Genomic DNA, 18,574 nt, shown 5'->3' with positions numbered 1-18,574 from the left:
ACACTCATGTCCAAACATGTTCATCTCTGACTTCCAAAACACAATAATCACAATACCCAAATGTCAAACTCTTTGCCTAAATATGGTAGTTTTATTTATTCTTATCATTAAGTAAAGCCTATGGTTTACAGCTGCTAATCAAATATAAATGTTAGAAGTAGAGATTACTACTTGAGCTACTTGAAAAACCTCTACATACTGTAGGCTGTAAATAAAGAAAGATTTATTTGTCCAAGAGAGTCTTACAGAAAAGAACAAGTATATTTGTTAATAATATTTAAGTTTCTAAGAAAACAAATTACAGAACAAGAAAGTAAACAATTAAAAAGTAAAAACAGGCATAAATAGTATAAAGGTAAATATAGTAATAATGTAATTAAATATAAATTATTAAATTTTCTTTCTAAGAAACAAAAAACAATCTGAAATGTTAAATGTGTAAACAACAAAAGACATTTATATGAGAATACTTTTTTGTGCTGATGAAATAATAAACGATGTTTAGAGAAATCATTAAAAGTATTTGTTTACTGTACGATGTACAAATAAACAGCGTGAGGGTATGTGGGTGATGTTTTACTCTAACTATGGTGTGGTTTTGCAGGATGATCTTACTGGGACATTCTGAGGTCAGAGTATTTTTCAACACTCATTCAGTTTTTTGTTTTTTTGTTTGTTATTTTTTCAGGGAGAATGGGAATTGACACCCTATGGGATGACTCATGACAAGACACATATGGTTTCCATTTCAAGAGGAAAAAAAACATGCAGAGGCACAGTTCATTGCCCCGGACGTAACGTTTGAACGTGCATGTGTGTGAGTGTGTCAGTGACAGATAAAGCCCAGAGCGGACCTCCCCGTCAGATCACAGCTCACAGACTCTCAGTGCACACCACTCTCACCTGGAGGATTGATCCCAGATATGAGGCTCTGTCTCTGGGCTGGAGCCCACTGTCTCCTGCCTGCCCTGGTTCTTCTTACGATCCTAAATGTCAAAGCGGACCAGAATCAACCCAAAGAGAGACACTACTACATCGCTGCTGTGGAGATAGACTGGAACTACTCTGGCAATGACACAAACAGGTGGGATACGTCTAGAAAAATCTTCTTATACAATAACAAAAAGAAAATTTTACTCTTTTATTGTCGTATATGTATCTTTTTGTATTTATTTATTCTATTCATGTTCTACTAAGTTAATTTAAGATGTCTTGACTCAGACTCGATACTGAAATCAGTCCAGTTTGTCCTTGTTTGGTTTTCTTTAGCAGCCTGTTCCTCATCTATGGCGTTATCACTATCACTGTGACACAAACTCCTTCACACACACACACACACACACATTAGGTGCAATACACACTTCTGTATCAGGAAACAGATTGCACTTTGAAATCCATGCACTGCTGTGTGGAAGTTTGTTGCAAGATGATTAATGTTTTGTTATTTTCCATCATTGCTCAGGTTTGGTCCCACCTATAAGAAAGTGGTCTTCCGGGAATATGACCGCGACTTCAGACGAGCTAAGACTCATCCAGCTTGGTTAGGTAAATGACGCTTGAGATTTGTATGAACACACTGTCTGTCTGGATGTAATTATGAAGAAACACCCTGTCTCCAAAGTCACTTCCCAGACACATAAACGTTTACTGTGTAGGAAATATTACGTGCTGCAGGTTTTCCATAAACACAGGCTGATGTAAAGTGGGAAGAGTCAAAGAAAAAATTCAGTTATATTCAACTGGTTCAAAGAAAAAGATTAAATGGTTAATTTTTTTCTGTTATAGAGGCCAAAAATGAAAAGTTTTTTAGTGATTGTGAATATGGCTTTGGGGTTTGATGCTTTCAAAGGGGAGCCTCAAATGTAGCTTAGACATCATTTTTATCTGATTCATATGTTTCATAACTTGTATTTGCATGTATTTTTTTTAAGTTAGAAGTACAAAATGCAGAACCAAAGTTTTGTACTTGACAAACTGTTTTGTATTTTCAGTATTTCAGAACTGGTTTGGACTTTGACTCTGAGCCACGTATCAGATCTAATTTCTACTTTCTAAATACATCTGTACTTGTAGATGGGATTTTTAATTATACATCTGATCTGTGCTTCAAGACACAGATTTAATTTGGACTTGAAAATTTGACCTGTACTTGTAAATATTGTCCCTAATTGTATGCTTGATTGGAGACATGTAGATTTAAATTTGTACTTGTACATCCAAAAATACTGATAGCAGTTACAAAACCTACATCTCTATCTTTGCTTCGTATCTGAAGGTCTTCATGGATGAGTGTGGATGCTTTATCACCGCCCTCGTTCTTTGTCCCCCGCCACCCCCACATCCCTCTCAAATTTTGTGCCAAAGCACTTTCCAGGAAAGAAAACAAGTTATGTATTAATTCCTTTAGAGGCAAGCACTGTTTGAGAGAAAATACAGCTAATGGAAAGTCTAAATATACTGTACATCATTGTTATTGCAAAGATGTTATAAATAGGAAATTCCATTTGCTGTTCAGTAATGGTTGTCAAATCAACAACTAAGAAAGACGGTAAGTCAGTCTGAGTTTGTCGCAGTTGGCTGCATGCACCAAAGCAAAGAACTGTTGTGTATTCTGAATAAATAAACTGTGGCCCATCTTTCTCTGCAGGTCTGCTGGGACCCACGCTGAGGGCGGAGGAGGGAGAGACGATTGTGGTCACTTTCCGAAACATGGCGACTGGAGCATACAGCATTCACCCGCATGGGGTGGCCTACGGGAAACAGTCAGAAGGTGAGAGCTGCAGATGTTTCTAACCTGAAGACAACAGATTCAACACAGTCCATCTGTCAGTGTCGCTGGGGGTGCATCATTGTAAGAATTGCACAATGTTAGCCAGTACAACAAACAGTGTTGTTTGTCTTTTTCTGAAATATTAACTAGGACAGGCAGATTATCAAAGCACACAGTTCTGAAGTCCAACAGGAAGCCCTTTGGAAATCACTGTCTGCTTCTTTGCACAAAATGAAACTTTACTGGAATGTGGATTTAGGAAATTGAGACTAAGTGCTCCTTAATTTGCACTTAATACATGAATGAGATCACAGAGGAAACATGCCTACAGCTTGGGGGGAGTCAACATCATGTTTTTATATTAAATTTGAGGAATTTCATTACTCAGATGTGGAGTGATGCAATAATCTCTTGCACAGCAGTGGAATCTAATTAATCTGACCATCCTGAACTGTTATTATTAATAATAATTCTATTAATCTGTAATACAGACAACATTTATCTGTTTATTCATTGTCCCAGACCAATATGCATGTTTGTTTTTTTGTTTTTTTTCTACAGGAGCCAGCTACTTTGACAACACATCGCTGAAAGAAAAAGAGGATGACATCGTACAACCTAATGGTGAACATGTTTACTATTGGGAGGTGACACCAGGGGTTTCTCCACAGCCAGATGACCCCACCTGTCTCACCTACACCTACATCTCCCATCAAAACGTGGTGCAAGACTACAACTCTGGCCTCATTGGTACTTTGCTCATCTGCAAACCTGGTAAGAGGCTAAATGAGTCATTTACATCAAAGAAAGTTGCTCATTTCAGATGAATTTATGATGATATTTTATTACTTTTCGTGCTTCTGTCTGTTTGCAGGCAGTCTGGATGAGTCGGGGAAGCAGGTGGGCGTCCACCAAGAGTACGTGTTCCTGTTTGGGGTTTTTGATGAGAATGAGAGCATGTACAGTCCAAGCGGTCACGCCCCAGATGAGCATGTAAAATACACCATCAATGGATACACAAAGGGATCCCTGCCTGGTTAGTGTACAAGGGCGTAAATCACAAGTTGCATTAAAAGTTCTACGTTTGTTGCTATGAATTCTCTCTCTTCTGAGATTTCACAATGACAAAAATTTGTGGTAACCTTCTGAGTTCCTGCCACATTACATCAAACATGCCAAATTAATGTTTAGTATATTCTTTATACGGTGTGAATATTTCTCCTAGCACTGTGCATATGTCTAAATGCTGACTGGAACATGAAATGTTGTGAGGAATGTCCAGTCTAAAATACACAAAGTGACCCTCGCTTTCCTTCCAGATGTCAGGATGTGCGCTTATACCTCTGTGAGCCTGCATCTGGTGGGTATGAGCTCAGAACCAGAGCTGTTCTCGGTGCACATGAACGGACAAGTTCTGACTCAGACCGGCCACAAAGTGTCATCAGTGGGGCTGATCAGTGGATCCACGGCTACTGCCAGCACGGTGCCGCTTCACCCAGGCCGGTGGCTGCTCTCCTCACACACCATCAAGCACATGGAAGGTAAATGATCCTCTAAACTACAAGACCTATTTCTAGTTATTTTTGTGTTAACTATTACTGCCACTGACAGAAATAAATGTATTATTATTATTATTATTATTATTATTATTCAAATATCCCCTATTTATTATTTTGACACTTTGAGACAGGTGCCTTCACAGTTAATGATTATTCACTTATTTCTTTGTTTTCTATGTGTGGTTATTTTCAAATATGTAAATACTTACTGGTAGTAAAGTAATGGAAATGTTGTAGGAATTTAATGAGGGTATGCTTCTTCCTACTCCTTTTTGGATATTGTGGACTAAGTTGTTCCTTTTTCTTTTTTGTTGTTGAGCTGTTATTCTCTCATTTTTTGGGGAGCTTTTATTATGTATTGCTACATGTCCGAAATAAGTCTTCAAATCCCGTTGTCAGTCTCAGTTATCTATTATTTATTTAAACTATTTTGTCCTATTTTGCTGTTTGGTAAGTAAGCAAGCAAAGTTTATTTATTTAGCCCTTTTACAGAAAGAATCATAAAGTGCTTCACAGTGAAATAAAATAAAACGTATAAAACAAAAGATATAAAAACGTATTAAGAGACACATTACCACATAAACAAGCACAAAAACAATGGAAGTGTCGTAAAGACCCACATCTAGTAAACATCTTGTATAAATCAGAGTATAAAGCATGCATAGACACTGCTTGACAGGAATCTACTCTGGTCCTTAATTTGGTGTGAGGGACGGCCAGTAAACACTGACCTGAAGGCTTAAGGGAATGAGACTGGTTATAAACTGCAGGCTTGATTATTTAAGACTAAAACGGGAGCACCAAGATTTTAAAATGAATCTTAAAATGAACTAGAAGCCAGTGAAATGCTGCCAAGTAGTGAGATGAGTTAAAAGTCTTCTTTTTACTTAATTTATTAACTAGCATATTTTTTGTTTGTTTTTATTTTTTATTTTTATTTTTTTTATTTGAATTTATTCCTATAATGTCCTCTAGAACTGTTTAGAACGTCATGGTTTTCTACGTTTTTATCTGTTTCTCATGTTTTTTTCTTCTCTCAAATGCAATACATTCTTTTTAGTATATTAGAGTTGGGGTGAAAAAGGATAGTATTAGTTTTTATATTTGTTTTTAATATTTTTATTAGTCATTTGCATTTGAACTTTGCAAAGCACTTTGTGCAACATTTATTTTTGTATGAAAATTACTTTACAATTAAATTCTAGTTGACTGATTAATGATCGATTTTACTATCACTGCAGTGGGCCTGCATGGTTTTGTGGATGTTAAGGAGTGTGACGGCTTTGAGAGACCTACACGGAAGATGACTATCGCACAAAAACGACAAAGCACAGAGTGGACGTACTATATCGCTGCTGAGGAAGTTGTCTGGGACTACTCCCCCAACATGCCGGACCATATAGACCAGTAAAAGCCACTAATCCTCTACTTATTTACATTATTAAAGGGAGTCAAATAAAACCTGTTTGTTTATTAATCATTTTAAAAGGCATTTTAATTCAACTGGTGTCTCAAAGTTGAATAGAATTTTCTTTTTTCTTATAGAGACTTCAAGCAGCAGTACCTGAGGCGTTCGTCAACACGTATAGGAGGAAGGTACAAGAAGGCAGTGTACACTCAGTACAAAAATGAGTCATTCACTGAAAGGATGGAGAACAATAAAAGGAAAAGTGAACTTGGGATTTTGGGTCCAGTGATCAGAGCACAAGTCAGAGATGTCATCAAGGTGAGACCACATACAACTGAAAAACCTTCACACAAAGCTAATGCAGCGTTAAACTGGACTGTACGCATTGTCATTTAAGACTGATTAGAGACTGTATGTCCTCATGCACCCTGCTCTTCTTTTAGATTGTTTTTAAAAACATGGCCTCTAGGCCGTACAGTATCTACCCTCATGGACTGGCAATAGAAAAGTCAGAGGAGGGAGTCAACTATCCAGATGGAGGTACTGATGTCCAGTCACTCTAAAACAAATTTATTAAACATGGACTGAAATACTCTGATCTAGACAACTAAAATAATTAAATGTTTTTATGTGTTTGCCAGGAAATCATTCTCATGGTGTTCAGCCAGGTGAAACTCATACCTATGAGTGGAAAGTGCTAGAAGAGAATGAACCGTTGGGTGGAGATGCTCGATGTCTAACAAGAATGTACCACAGTGCAGTGAACACACCACGTGACATCGCCTCGGGACTCATAGGACCCATCCTCATCTGCAAGAGTCAGTCCCTCAACGTCAGGAATGTACAGGTAAATAAAATTATAGAGGTATTATTATTATTATTATTATAGAACAAAATTTCTATTTTCTAATTAAGAATTAAAAATATTTAACTGGAAAAGCAAAAGCAGAAAAGTTGGAAAACCTATATGGAAAATCCATCTTGTTGTGAAATGAAACGCTTTAAGGCTTTATCTTCCCACAGATTGGCATACGTAGACATAAACATGTATGATATCTGATAATTGAAAGATATTTTTTTACTGACTCTTAGAGCACATTCACACTGACATTGGTCCATTCTCGACAAACCCAATTCTGCTTCTACGAGTAGTATGGTTTGTTTGGAGTAGTGCAAACACTCGTTCACTTTATGGTGTGAACTATGTTCACTTTTATATGGGTCATATTTCACTTGCAAGTGAACCGTGGTGCACTTTGCTTACAGTGTGAAATCAAACAGACCATCCAGTGAACCAAAGAGAGGAAGTGCCATAGAGTACGTCGTATAATCCAATGTGTTGGATTATATCACCACCTCTCTTGCTGCTCATAGCGGACACATTCTTGTGAAAATGTATTAGGTTTAACACCAAAGTAGAAACAGAAACCCCAAAGCTCCATAAAATGGGATTTTCTTCATTGTTTAGGTTAGGTTAGCTTTAGCTTTATTAATCTCAGAAGGGGAAATTGGGCTGCCATGGACATTCACATACAATACAAATAGAAACAAATAACAAAAACACTCAAGCTGGACACTACTACAGAATTTTGCAACAATAGTGCCACAATGTAACTTTAAAATACCAGAAACACAACAATAATTATCAACACCAAATTCATACAAAGCGTTCATTGAAAAGTGAAAGGGGGCATTACCAGTTACCCACTAACAGAGCTTCTAAGTTCATTAAAGACACTGTGAAGATGATGGTCCGTGAGAGAAAGAACAGCTTTGAGTTTAGTCATAATGTCCACTGAGTCCAGACTCAGTCCAAGCACTTGCAGTGAAGAAGCTTTAATTGGCCTGGAATGAAAATGGTTCATGCACTGCAGTATTTTCTTCTTTCTCCTGCTTTTCTAATTCTCGCCAGTGGTCCTTTCTGAGAATATCACCACCAGCAAGCAGTTGTTGTAACTACGTAACATTATCCATGCGGTTTGGTCCACATGAGGGAAGTCCAGTGTGAAAACAAACCAAACAACATGAAGGTGCCAAATTTATTGGCATTCCCTGCACATTCAAACTGAGTCCCCTGGTTTATCCTGTTGTGAATGTGTCCTTGATATGCACAACTCAGTGTTGGGAAAGTTACTTCCCAAGTGTAATATATTTCACATTACCAGTTACTTTCAATTTTAAGTAATACATTTCTTTACAATATTACTCTCTGTATAAAGTAATAAGTAACATATTACTTTTCAGTTACTTTTCACCAGAATAAGCATTTAGGACAAGGCATTACGCAATGAAGGTGCGCAATATTTTGTCATGGTGAATAGTTCTCATTTAAATGTAGTTCCTCATTATTATAGTATGTGTGTGGCAACAAAGTCTAATGAGGTTGATATATTAGTACAATAAACAATGTGTATTCTGAGATAATGTGACAATAACAAACAAGAAAATCATCAAACACAACTGACTTAACAAACAGAATTGCTTTTTAATCATTGAATCACCTACACCACCTGTAATGTCTCATTTTAAATTAACCATCTGCGGAAATATGATTATACATTACTAATAGGAATTTTTTAGAAATTAGTTTTTTACCTTGTCACTTGATCCAACAGGGATTTTGCTGATAAGCTTCTGAAACGCCGATGACTCAATTGTGGAAAGCGGCAGCGCATCCTCCACGACATACTCAGCTACTAGCCTTCTCACATCTCCTGGGTTCAAAATCTTCACTGCTAGTCTGGAGAAATCCAACTTGAGCTGTTTAGATTTTCTAGCGCCGTCATCTTCTGTCTCTTCGCTAGCAAGAGGCCGTTTAGCCTCTAGCTTATGGTTGCTGTGTACTCGCTCCAAGTGTTTCTTGAGGTTACTTGTGCTATTTTTAGCCGTTGACAGTTCTCTTGGCCTTCCACCAGCACACAAAGTGCATCTTACTGTAATGTTCTTTTCGATTTCTCTGATGTATTCAAAATAGTGAGAGTAAACCCACTTAGAAAATGTCGAGTCGGTTGCCATCATTCCTCGTCCTTTTCTTCTTCTTCTTCTGTTAATTTAAAGCCGCCGCCCTCGTCTTCTTCTTCTTCTTCTTCTTCTTCTTCTTCTTCTACTTCATATTTATTTTCGGCTGTTGCGCGATGGTTGTTTTATTATTTATTTGTCTGATGTTTATACTGACAGTTGGGATTGTAACGCATTACCGGACTCATTTACTGTAATAATATTACCAAAATATAGTTAGTAACGCGTTGTATTACTTCGTTACTGCCAAACGTAGTATATTAGAGTAACGAGTTACCTTTGTAACGCGTTACCCCAACACTGTGCACAACATATGAAAGAATGCTTGTATGAAAGTGTTATCTTTTATATACAGTTTTCTTGCTTTATTGTAACGTGGGTCGTCTAAAGAAAGGCACACTGTATATTTGATGACTGACCTGTAATGTATTTGTGACCTATTATGAGCTAATATAATTCAAGAATAAAATTTAAAGTTAACATTGAAAAATATTCTCTAAAAGTTATTAAAAGTGTAAAAATGCATATGTTTCTGCAGCTGAAAGCAGACAAGGAGCAGCATGCTGCCTTTGCTGTGTTCGATGAAAACCAGAGCTGGTACCTGGACGATAACATTCGCCAGTATTGTGACCGATCTCAAGTCAACAAAGCTGACCCAGATTTTTACCAGTCTAATGTCATGCACAGTAAGTTTTGTTGTAACTGCACTGATTTTAATTACGGGGCAGCTAGAATGAATTTACTTATTTTATTGACCCAACTTATAGTCACTTTATGGCCATGGAAACAAACTTCTTCTTGTTAAATGGTTTAAAACATTTCCCCACGATCTACCTGGGTTACTTTATAGGTCTAACTGGGCGTAGCTTGACTGTAGCTGGCTGGTCCAACAAGGCATTTAACTGCACTGTTCGGGAAATGCTGGACAAAGACCCTCTTATTGTGTTGTATGCTGTTTATTATCTGAATGGAGTATTTATTAGTCATTTGTTGGCTATTCATGACTACAAAAGCCATGTAAAAAAATTTTAGCACAGTGGCTAGTTAGCCAGTTAGCTAGCAAAGGCCAGTCTGAACACTGAGCACTTAAGATGCACAAAAACCCTCAGTAACTATTCTCACTAGCATTTCCATAAATCACAGTTCACCAGTTTTTATTTTGTGTACACACACATAATAAGGCACAGTATATGTAGCTAGCACTGTTCTCTTTTATAAACTACAACTCCTGTAAGGTGGTGCACGTGAACCATCAAATCCCCAATACCACGTTAGCAAGAAGAGGAATTAATTATATGCAAACTTGGTTATTAATGTGCTTAATAACATTATTTCATACAATCAAATCTTGAATTCTTCGTTGGATTTGTATGTATGGAAGGATCTGTGATGTTGCTATTTCCAATCAATAATTGGAAATTGTTGTGTTAGATTGTTTAGTTTGCTTTTGGAAATAGATGATATTGTAATCACTGCCCTTACAGGCTGCCAGCAGCTGGCTAATCAAAAAATAGCAGAGTTTGGGTGGGCAAGGGTGTCTTCACGGGAGGCTCAATTAATGGGCTACATAATAGGCAGTATGCATAAGAATTTATTGAAACTATGAATCAGTGATTACCAGTATTGTTTTTACTCCAGCTAAGTTTTCATCTTTTAGTTAGACTAATACCCATGTACATATAATTACAGCAATTAATGGTTATTCCTTTGAGAGTGGACCACTTTTGGGCTTCTGCAATGGTGAAGTTGCAACCTGGCATGTGTCTAGCATTGGAGCTCAAGACTTCATTCAGACTGCAACCTTCTACGGCCACCCATTCGAGCTGAATGACAGGACAGAAGACTTTCTCAGCCTCTACCCAATGACTGGAGAGACCATCACTATGAACATGGACAACATTGGTGAGTCAGAACTGACCTAAACTTGTTTAATCTAGATATTTACATTTCTTGAGCTCTACATGAAGGTTTTTTTCATAATTTTTAATTTTTTTTAATCTGTTCTTGCACCAGGTTATTGGCTTTTAGCATCCCTGAATACCCATGAGACAACAAGAGGAGTACGTGTTAAGTTTCGAGATGTTAAATGTTTTCGTGACTACCAATATGAGTATGAGAGTGAAGATTCTACATCAAACGAATTTACTGTGTGGAAGCCTGCAACCTTGGATGCTATAAAAAAGGAAGAGGCCACACCGGCACCTACAAAAGAAATCCCAGTGGTAGTAGATACTTATACCGAAATATTTGCAGATGAATTGGGTCTCAGATCTCTGAAAAACAAGTCCATTGGCTCAGATGTGGAGCACCTAGACCTCTCTTTTCTTGATTATGATGTAATCGATGTGCAAGATGGCGATGTGAAAAGCAGTCTAAATTCTTTGGAGATAAAAACTAAAACTGAACCCTCTCAAAATCCAGATGCACTAAATGAAACACAGCATTCAAACTGGAAAAAGTTAAATGGCACTAATCATGAAGGCTCTAATTATGTCTCTGACTCACTGAACCGAACCGTTTACAATGCTACAGCATCAGTTGCTGGAAATGTATCTGCAGACACCACCAATCTTACTGCGACATTACAAGAAATAGGCAATCTAACAGTGCCGTTGCAGGGTACCAATCTGACAATACTTTTACAAGAAACAACCAATCTTACAATAACACTGCCAGGAAATTCAAACTCCATGTCAAAAAATGAAACTGTCAATGTAACCCTACTCAGTGATGGCCTTACTTCTGTGGACGTAGTCATTGCTGAAGACTCTGAAGAAAAACGCACTAGAGGAGATGTGTTTGCTTACGATGTGCCTCCGTCCAAGCCTGACAGTCTGAACAATACCTCAAACAGCAGTGTATTCAATGCCACTCTGGATACAATGATGGAGGACTGGAATAATACAGCAGAAAAACATGTTAACATGTCAGATTTTGGAACAAACCACTCCTTATCTATTCCACAATTTGATGTTGATGAGGTTAACGTCAGCAGTACAGACACACACAATCTCACCATTGCTGAGCCAGTTGCTGAGAACACAGGCAACAATGGCAGTAAACCTGCCATCGCTGCTGATGCTGAACATTCCTCTGAAGTTGTGACTGTTTCAGCTAATTCCAGCCTTGAAAATGCCACCCATGTTCTGCTCAAAACTGGACTGTTACCAGATATAACCGTGAATGTATCCGGGTCAGATCTATCAAGTAGGAGTAGCTCAGAGAGTGAAGAAAATGTCACAGCGATTCTTGGCAAGTTAAACAAAACATCTTCAGTGGAAAGTGTTTCCAAGATACATGAAGTTTCATCCAACATGTCCCTCTCTGGTGGTACAGTAAAACAAAGCAGTTCAGAGAAGTTAGGTGCTTCAGACAGCAGTGAAGAAGTCTTTATATACCTTAAAGAAAACAAAACAGAGGCTATTAAAACATCCTCCTTCAAACCACAAGGCCATAACTGGACCTATGATGGAGCTCACTACATGGTACCTGAGGAAATTCCTGACCACATCAAGAAATACTTTGAGGAAGAGACCCCTCCAACTCCACCTCAAAAAAGAACCAAGAAGGTGACTCTCAGAAAAAGACCCAAGAAAGGCCAAGGTATGAAAACAAAAAGGAGGAAGCAATACAAACCTCAAGCCAGGAGTGGTCTACCGTTCTCCCCGCGTGGATTTCACCCAGGAATGACCCCTCGTGGGTCACGGCCCCTTTCCCCACAGCCCGTTTCTGATGAAGAGAATCTGAGTAACGCATCTGTGATCATTGGCATACCCCGACATGATTTCAGCGACTACCAGCTGTTTGTTCCTGGAAATGAACCAGGTCATCTAGATCCGAATGACCAAGATGTGATCGCTAACGAATATGAGTTTGTGATGTACAAAGACCCCTACAGTAGCAACGATGATATCAAGAATCTCAACCTGGATGAGATCACCAAATACTACTTAGAGTTATCGGGCCCAGATGTCAAAACTTACTTTATTGCTGCAGAGGAGGTTGAGTGGGACTATGCTGGCTACGGGCAAAGGTAAGAACCTTAAAAAAATGTCAATAATGAGAGGATATGACTACTGTTAATATTTTTTTTAATTTGCACTGCAAGAGCCTAACTATTGCTAAAGTAAGATTTTGTTATTTGTACAGGAGGCAAGAAAAGACACTACTTAACAGTCGAGAAACTAAATTCACCAAGGTGGTTTTCCGGAGTTACTTGGATGGTAGCTTCAGCACCCCTGACATCCGTGGGGAGTTGGACGAGCATTTAGGAATCCTGGGTCCTGTTATCAAGGCAGAGGTTGGACAAAGCATTATGGTAAGGTGGCTAGCATTAGCCATATTCCTGTAAAGGAGTTTTAATTTTCTGTCTTGTGTTGCATCGACATTGTTCATATCATTCAGGGCCATGCTAAAGTTTATTTAAAAGAAAATGGCAGCATTAATAGTTTGTTGAGTAAAAAAATAAATAAACTGATTTCCAAAAGGTATTAAAGTAAAGATTGAATTTGGATTTGTGTGTTTACTTTTAATTTAGCAGACTGATGCCAGTCTTCTCTAAGACTTTGTTAGCAAAACGGAATGCAAGAAGACATTACTGAAGGAAACAAGGAAAAGAAAGACAGGAAGTAACAGAGCAAGAAATAATAACATCAGTACCCAAACACTGATTGAGCCTTTGTGTCCTCTAGGTGGTGTTCAGGAATAATGCCAACCGTCCGTACTCTATTCACCCCAATGGGGTTTCCTATACGAAGCAGTTTGAGGGTCTATCCTATGAAGATGACTCCAGGTACTGGTTTAAATATGACAATGAGGTTCAACCCAATACCACCTACACGTATTCATGGAAAGTCAGCCCTATGGTTGGACCGTCCCCAGGAGAGTCGAACTGTCGGACATGGGCCTACTACTCAGGTGTCAATCCTGTGAGTAATGTGGAAATAGATCAGATGCCATGCAGCACAAAATAAATATAGAATGTCAAGAATGTTAAAAATTTTTGTTATAAATATTTAACATTCATTTATTCTGTGGTGCACAAAGGAGAAAATTCAATAAACCCCTGTGAATTCTCTCTTAGGAGAAGGATATCCATTCTGGTTTGATTGGGCCTTTATTGGTGTGTCGAGGGGGGACCCTGAACAACAGCTTGCCAAACTCAAGGGACTTTATGCTACTTTTCATGACGTTTGATGAGTCGCAGAGTTGGTACTACGAAAAGAACCGCGAACTGATGCAAAGGAAGAGTCGAAAGCAAGCTCTGAGTGCCAACCACAAGGACAACCTCAAGTTCCACTGTAATGTATTATTACATACCAGTCTAGGTTAAATAATTGACCTTTTGTTTTAATATAATAATCAAGTATCATATAACTTGCTAATTTAAGCATCTACATGCACTGTTGTTGAATTCTTTATGAAAACATGACCATGGAGCTTGACCAGTAGCCTACTATCTTGTTACTGGGGTATTAAAGACTTATTTGTTAGACAGGAAAAAAAATGAAACAGTGTGTTTTTGTCTGTCATTTCTGTAGCCATTAATGGAATTATATTCAGCCTGAAGGGGCTGAGGATGTACACCAACCAACTTGTGCGCTGGCACTTAATCAACATGGGCTCCCCTACAGAATTTCACAGTGTCCACTTCCACGGGCAGACATTTATTCACAAGAAGACCAAAAGCTACAGACAGGCTGTCTACCCTCTGCTTCCTGGTGAGATGCATGCAGAGATCAGCTCCTAAGCTGGCTGTGTTTAAGCATCAGAGCAGCGACAGTATGTTTCTAATTGTTCGCCGACTTTCCAGGGGGGTTTGCAACTTTGGAGATGTATCCATCCAAACCTGGCCTCTGGCAGCTGGAAACAGAAGTTGGCTTCCACCAAAAGAAGGGCATGCAGACCCTCTTTCTGGTTCTAGATAATGGTAATTTTTTTTATTATTATCATTTTATATTATTCTGCTGTATTTACATGATGGTTTTCCTTTTGCTCTGACATGTTGTGTTTTTTATTTAAATATTTCTTTCTGCGATTCCCAGAGTGCTACCGTCCCCTGGGCCTTGAGTCTGGCAGTGTGGATAATGACCACATCACAGCAATCAACACGAGAGGTAACCACACCACCTCTTCCTGTCATCCATCTGCTTTGACAACAAAAACACTGTTCCAACTAAAATGACTGGAATGGATGAATTTATCCAAATGAAGTCATAAATTCATGAGAATAATGACAACCATTCCATTTTTTAAAGGCTACTGGGAGCCCCATCTTGCCAGGCTGAACAATCAAGGAAAATACAACGCATGGAGCACAGAGACAAACAACAGCTGGATTCAGGTATGAGGATCTAGGTTTTATCTGCAAACAGTGCAGTCACTAACTTTATATCCAGACTTAATCTGCTTCCTGTGGATCTCCCTCTGTAAAGGTGGACTTCCAGCGTCCTGTTGTGATCAGCCAGGTGGCCACTCAGGGAGCTAAACAGATGTTCCAGTCCCAGTATGTTAAAAATTACTTAATCTCATACAGCAATGACCGTCGAAAATGGATCTATTACAAAGGCAACAGCAATGACTTCTGGAAGGTGGGAGGAGAAGGGGGGTTTAAACACCTTATTATAAATTAAAGTAGCATGCGACCACTTTTTATTTATCTGTGTATGTTTGTATTTCTCTATCTAGATATTCCCTGGAAACAAGGAGGCCTATGAGACCAAGGTAAATACCTTCTTCCCTCCTGTGATTGGACGGTTCATTAGGCTCCACCCTCTCACCTGGTACAGCACGGCAACAGTCCGAATGGAGTTCTACGGCTGTGAGCTTGATGGTAATCCAGAATATAAGTAAAAGAAAAAGTAGTTTGTTTTGGGTGTTTTTAATGCAAAGTTATACATTTATGTAATTTTTTATGTCATTTCTGGGGAAATTCATCCTCGATCTCAATATAAACGGGATATCGACTGTTCTAACATGAGGACAACACACTTGTGGAGGGTCTTTTCCATGATAGTCCATTTCCACTTATAGGAACTGTCCCCAAAATGTTCATTACACTCATCATCATTCAGTACATTTGGGGAGGGACACAAGGCATGAGGGGTTGTGGTTGGTGTAGGTTTTCCATTAAAACCATCTACATGTGGAGCTTATGGCTGACCCGTGTTTCCGAAAAAGTCTTTTCATGGGTTTACAGAACTTAAGTAGATCCACTGCTAAATAAACTGCTGTTTTCTTCCCTGACACAAATGAACATGCATCAGCTATAAGCTCCAGATTTATATGGTTTTTAATGTAAAACCTACAATGAAGTCAGAAAACCTGTGATCTCTCTTTAACTTCATGTTCTCCAGCAAACAAAAACAAAACTCCTCACTCTGACACATTGCTGATTTTTGTGACTGCAGCTGAAGCATACTTCATCCTTCACTCATTCTCATCCTTCCTAAATAGTTATCTATAGACCTTTTTCATGGCAGAAATTTTTACTTTGAACGTTAAAGCTGTATTAATGAGGGCTGCACCCCAGTCAGAGCAACTTCTGCTTTTGGGCATGTTCTGCAACTGATGAGCATGCACAAGTGCAAAAGTGGAAATGCAACCCTCATTGATACACTTGAACTCCATATACTGAAGTATATGGTAAGTACTTTCAGTCAAAATGTGTCTGTGTCTCTATGTACATAAATAAGCCGGATCTCATTAAAAGCTACTTCAGATTTACCTCTTCATCATTGGACTTCCCTTGGAAGCTCCAAATGAAGCTTATAGATTTGTTAAAATCTAAGCATAGTTGACATTTTGGGTGTTATAACTACAATGAGTTCCTGTAAAGGCAACATTTCTCATCTTTCAGGCTGCTCGGTGCCTCTGGGGATGGAGACCAGACAGATACAGGACCATCAGATCACAGCCAGCTCCATAGGCAACAGCTGGTTTGGTGGATCATGGAACCCTTCGCTGGCTCGCCTCAACCTACAAGGCACCATCAATGCATGGAGGCCTAAGGTAGTAACTCTAGTACCCAAATGGAAAATTCAAATTAATAGTAATTGTCAAGTCTAAATAGAAAATGTGAGATTTTGTTTTACAATAAGCAACCTTATGCAACAAAGACACACAGCCTGCAGATGCCCTAGAAATATGCAATTTAACCAGAAATTCATCACAATGTGCTCCAGTTTATGATGTTAAAGTTTACTTTAACAACTATCATTATCTGCCTTGTTTTCCTCAGCACAGTGACATGAACCAATGGCTTCAGATAGAACTGCCCAAGATCAAGAAGATCACCGGCATCATAACGCAGGGAGCCAAGTCTATGGGGAAGGAGATGTACGTCATCTCTTACACTCTGCTGTACAGTGACAACGGAATACACTGGACGCGTTACACAGACGATGAGGAACAACCTGTTAAGGTAACAGGGAAATTTGATTCTGTTAACAACTTCACCAGAGTTTAATTGGACCTAGATTTTTAGACTATTTCTTGTATCTTTCTCTCTCCAGATCTTCCTTGGAAACACAAACAACAACGATCATGTGAAAAACTACATCTATCCTCCCATCTTTTCTCGCTTCATACGAATCATCCCCCAATCCTGGATGGGCTCGATCACCATGAGAGTAGAGCTACTGGGCTGTGACTTTGAGTGATGGATATTTATACTTTATAGGAAGACAGGTTAGGTCAGCCATGTCAATAAACACATATGAAACTACAGTACAGGTCCAGACATAAGCACTTCCCACCTCACATATACAGCCATGCTGAAACTATATTACATGCATGAATATATCAAGTCACAGATCAGAGGCTTTTTATAGAAGTTAACTGCTACATGAACCTAGAAATGTGCCACTAGGAAATGTGATATTCTCTTTTTGTTGGGTTTGCATGTTGCACTTAAGTGAGATGTGAAAAGTTATACAAATATTTTAAGGTTAAATGATCTATAAATCCATATGAGGAATTTGAACCACTAGTTGTATTTGATTTTTTTTTATATCAGTTGCACTTGAAAATTGATTTATGTAAATATGTAAGTATAGATAATGCAATTTATTTTTTAATAAATATGATTCCATCCTTCTCACCCAGTGTCAATCTCAGTGATGTTTCCTGACAGAAATGAATGGATTCCAAATAAAGAACCTTGGTATCCTGAGTATGAGTCTGCGAAAACTGTGATCTTCTCACAGTGTCTTGAAGGTGTCACTTTTAGCACCTCTACGATGCCGGATTTTATCGTTAAGCAGCCCAAAGGCCCCCAGAGTCAACAGACACGTGCAGCTGCAAACGCACGTTGTGTTTACCCATTTGCTGATCATGTTAAACTGGGCACTCGAGGTGTGAAAGCCTCAGCATGGTTTTACTGCCTGCTGCTGATCCGTGAAGGTAAATTAACTCATGGATAACATTACTTGACAACTGTAGAGCTTTGGGGTTAATGATGAGAGCCAGCTGTCCATCTCTGATCTATTTTAAAAATGTAAATCATCATGGAAGAGGGGTCTTGTTAATATAAAGTAAGTGTTTATATGTGCACTGTGTGGGTGAGACTGTGATGATGTGTGTGAAAAAGAGTATAATCAGGTGTGTGTTCATAAACTTTGATGTTTCATACTTAAGTGCATCATGGTTTGTGTGTTTTTTGGTCTTATTTCTTATATATTGCAGAGTGCAAAGCAACTTGGGCTCCAAAACTGCCGTTATTGCATAACAGCAAGTGTGAATGTGTTAATGCAGAATCATGCTGAATGAGAGCAGATTTTTTTAACTGTTGAAAACTTTTCAGAATTCAACACCCTGTGT

At 38.6% G+C, this 18,574-nt stretch overlaps 1 protein-coding gene across 1 annotated transcript; it reads left to right on the top strand.

Moving 5' to 3' along the window:
* The first annotated feature begins 861 nt into the window (after nucleotides 1-861).
* f5 (coagulation factor V) lies at nucleotides 862-17,860 on the top strand. Its single transcript, XM_042002582.1, has 25 exons — nucleotides 862-1,084; nucleotides 1,463-1,545; nucleotides 2,648-2,770; nucleotides 3,332-3,544; nucleotides 3,645-3,806; nucleotides 4,090-4,311; nucleotides 5,571-5,736; nucleotides 5,875-6,055; nucleotides 6,181-6,277; nucleotides 6,379-6,584; nucleotides 9,294-9,441; nucleotides 10,445-10,657; nucleotides 10,769-12,788; nucleotides 12,905-13,073; nucleotides 13,447-13,683; nucleotides 13,839-14,055; nucleotides 14,296-14,475; nucleotides 14,568-14,684; nucleotides 14,800-14,871; nucleotides 15,013-15,098; nucleotides 15,190-15,345; nucleotides 15,443-15,587; nucleotides 16,614-16,765; nucleotides 16,995-17,177; nucleotides 17,269-17,860. Exons 1-25 carry the CDS (start codon nucleotides 924-926, stop codon nucleotides 17,413-17,415), a joined length of 5,856 nt encoding a protein of 1,951 aa, XP_041858516.1. The 5' UTR covers nucleotides 862-923; the 3' UTR covers nucleotides 17,416-17,860.
* Nucleotides 17,861-18,574: the final 714 nt, after the last annotated feature.

This window comes from Melanotaenia boesemani, chromosome 12 (genome assembly GCF_017639745.1).
Source record: "Melanotaenia boesemani isolate fMelBoe1 chromosome 12, fMelBoe1.pri, whole genome shotgun sequence".
NCBI classification, from domain to species: domain Eukaryota; kingdom Metazoa; phylum Chordata; class Actinopteri; order Atheriniformes; family Melanotaeniidae; genus Melanotaenia; species Melanotaenia boesemani.
The sequence above is the reverse complement of the archived record's forward strand: the minus strand, read 5'-3'. Positions and strand labels throughout refer to the sequence as shown.

Coding starts and splice junctions, on each gene's coding strand:
- f5 (XM_042002582.1), top strand. CDS start 924: ATGAGGCTCTGTCTCTGGGCTGGAGCCCACTGTCTCCTGCCTGCCCTG. Junction 4,312..5,570: donor CACCATCAAGCACATGGAAG/GTAAATGATCCT, acceptor CTATCACTGCAG/TGGGCCTGCATGGTTTTGTG. Junction 15,588..16,613: donor CTACGGCTGTGAGCTTGATG/GTAATCCAGAAT, acceptor CTCATCTTTCAG/GCTGCTCGGTGCCTCTGGGG.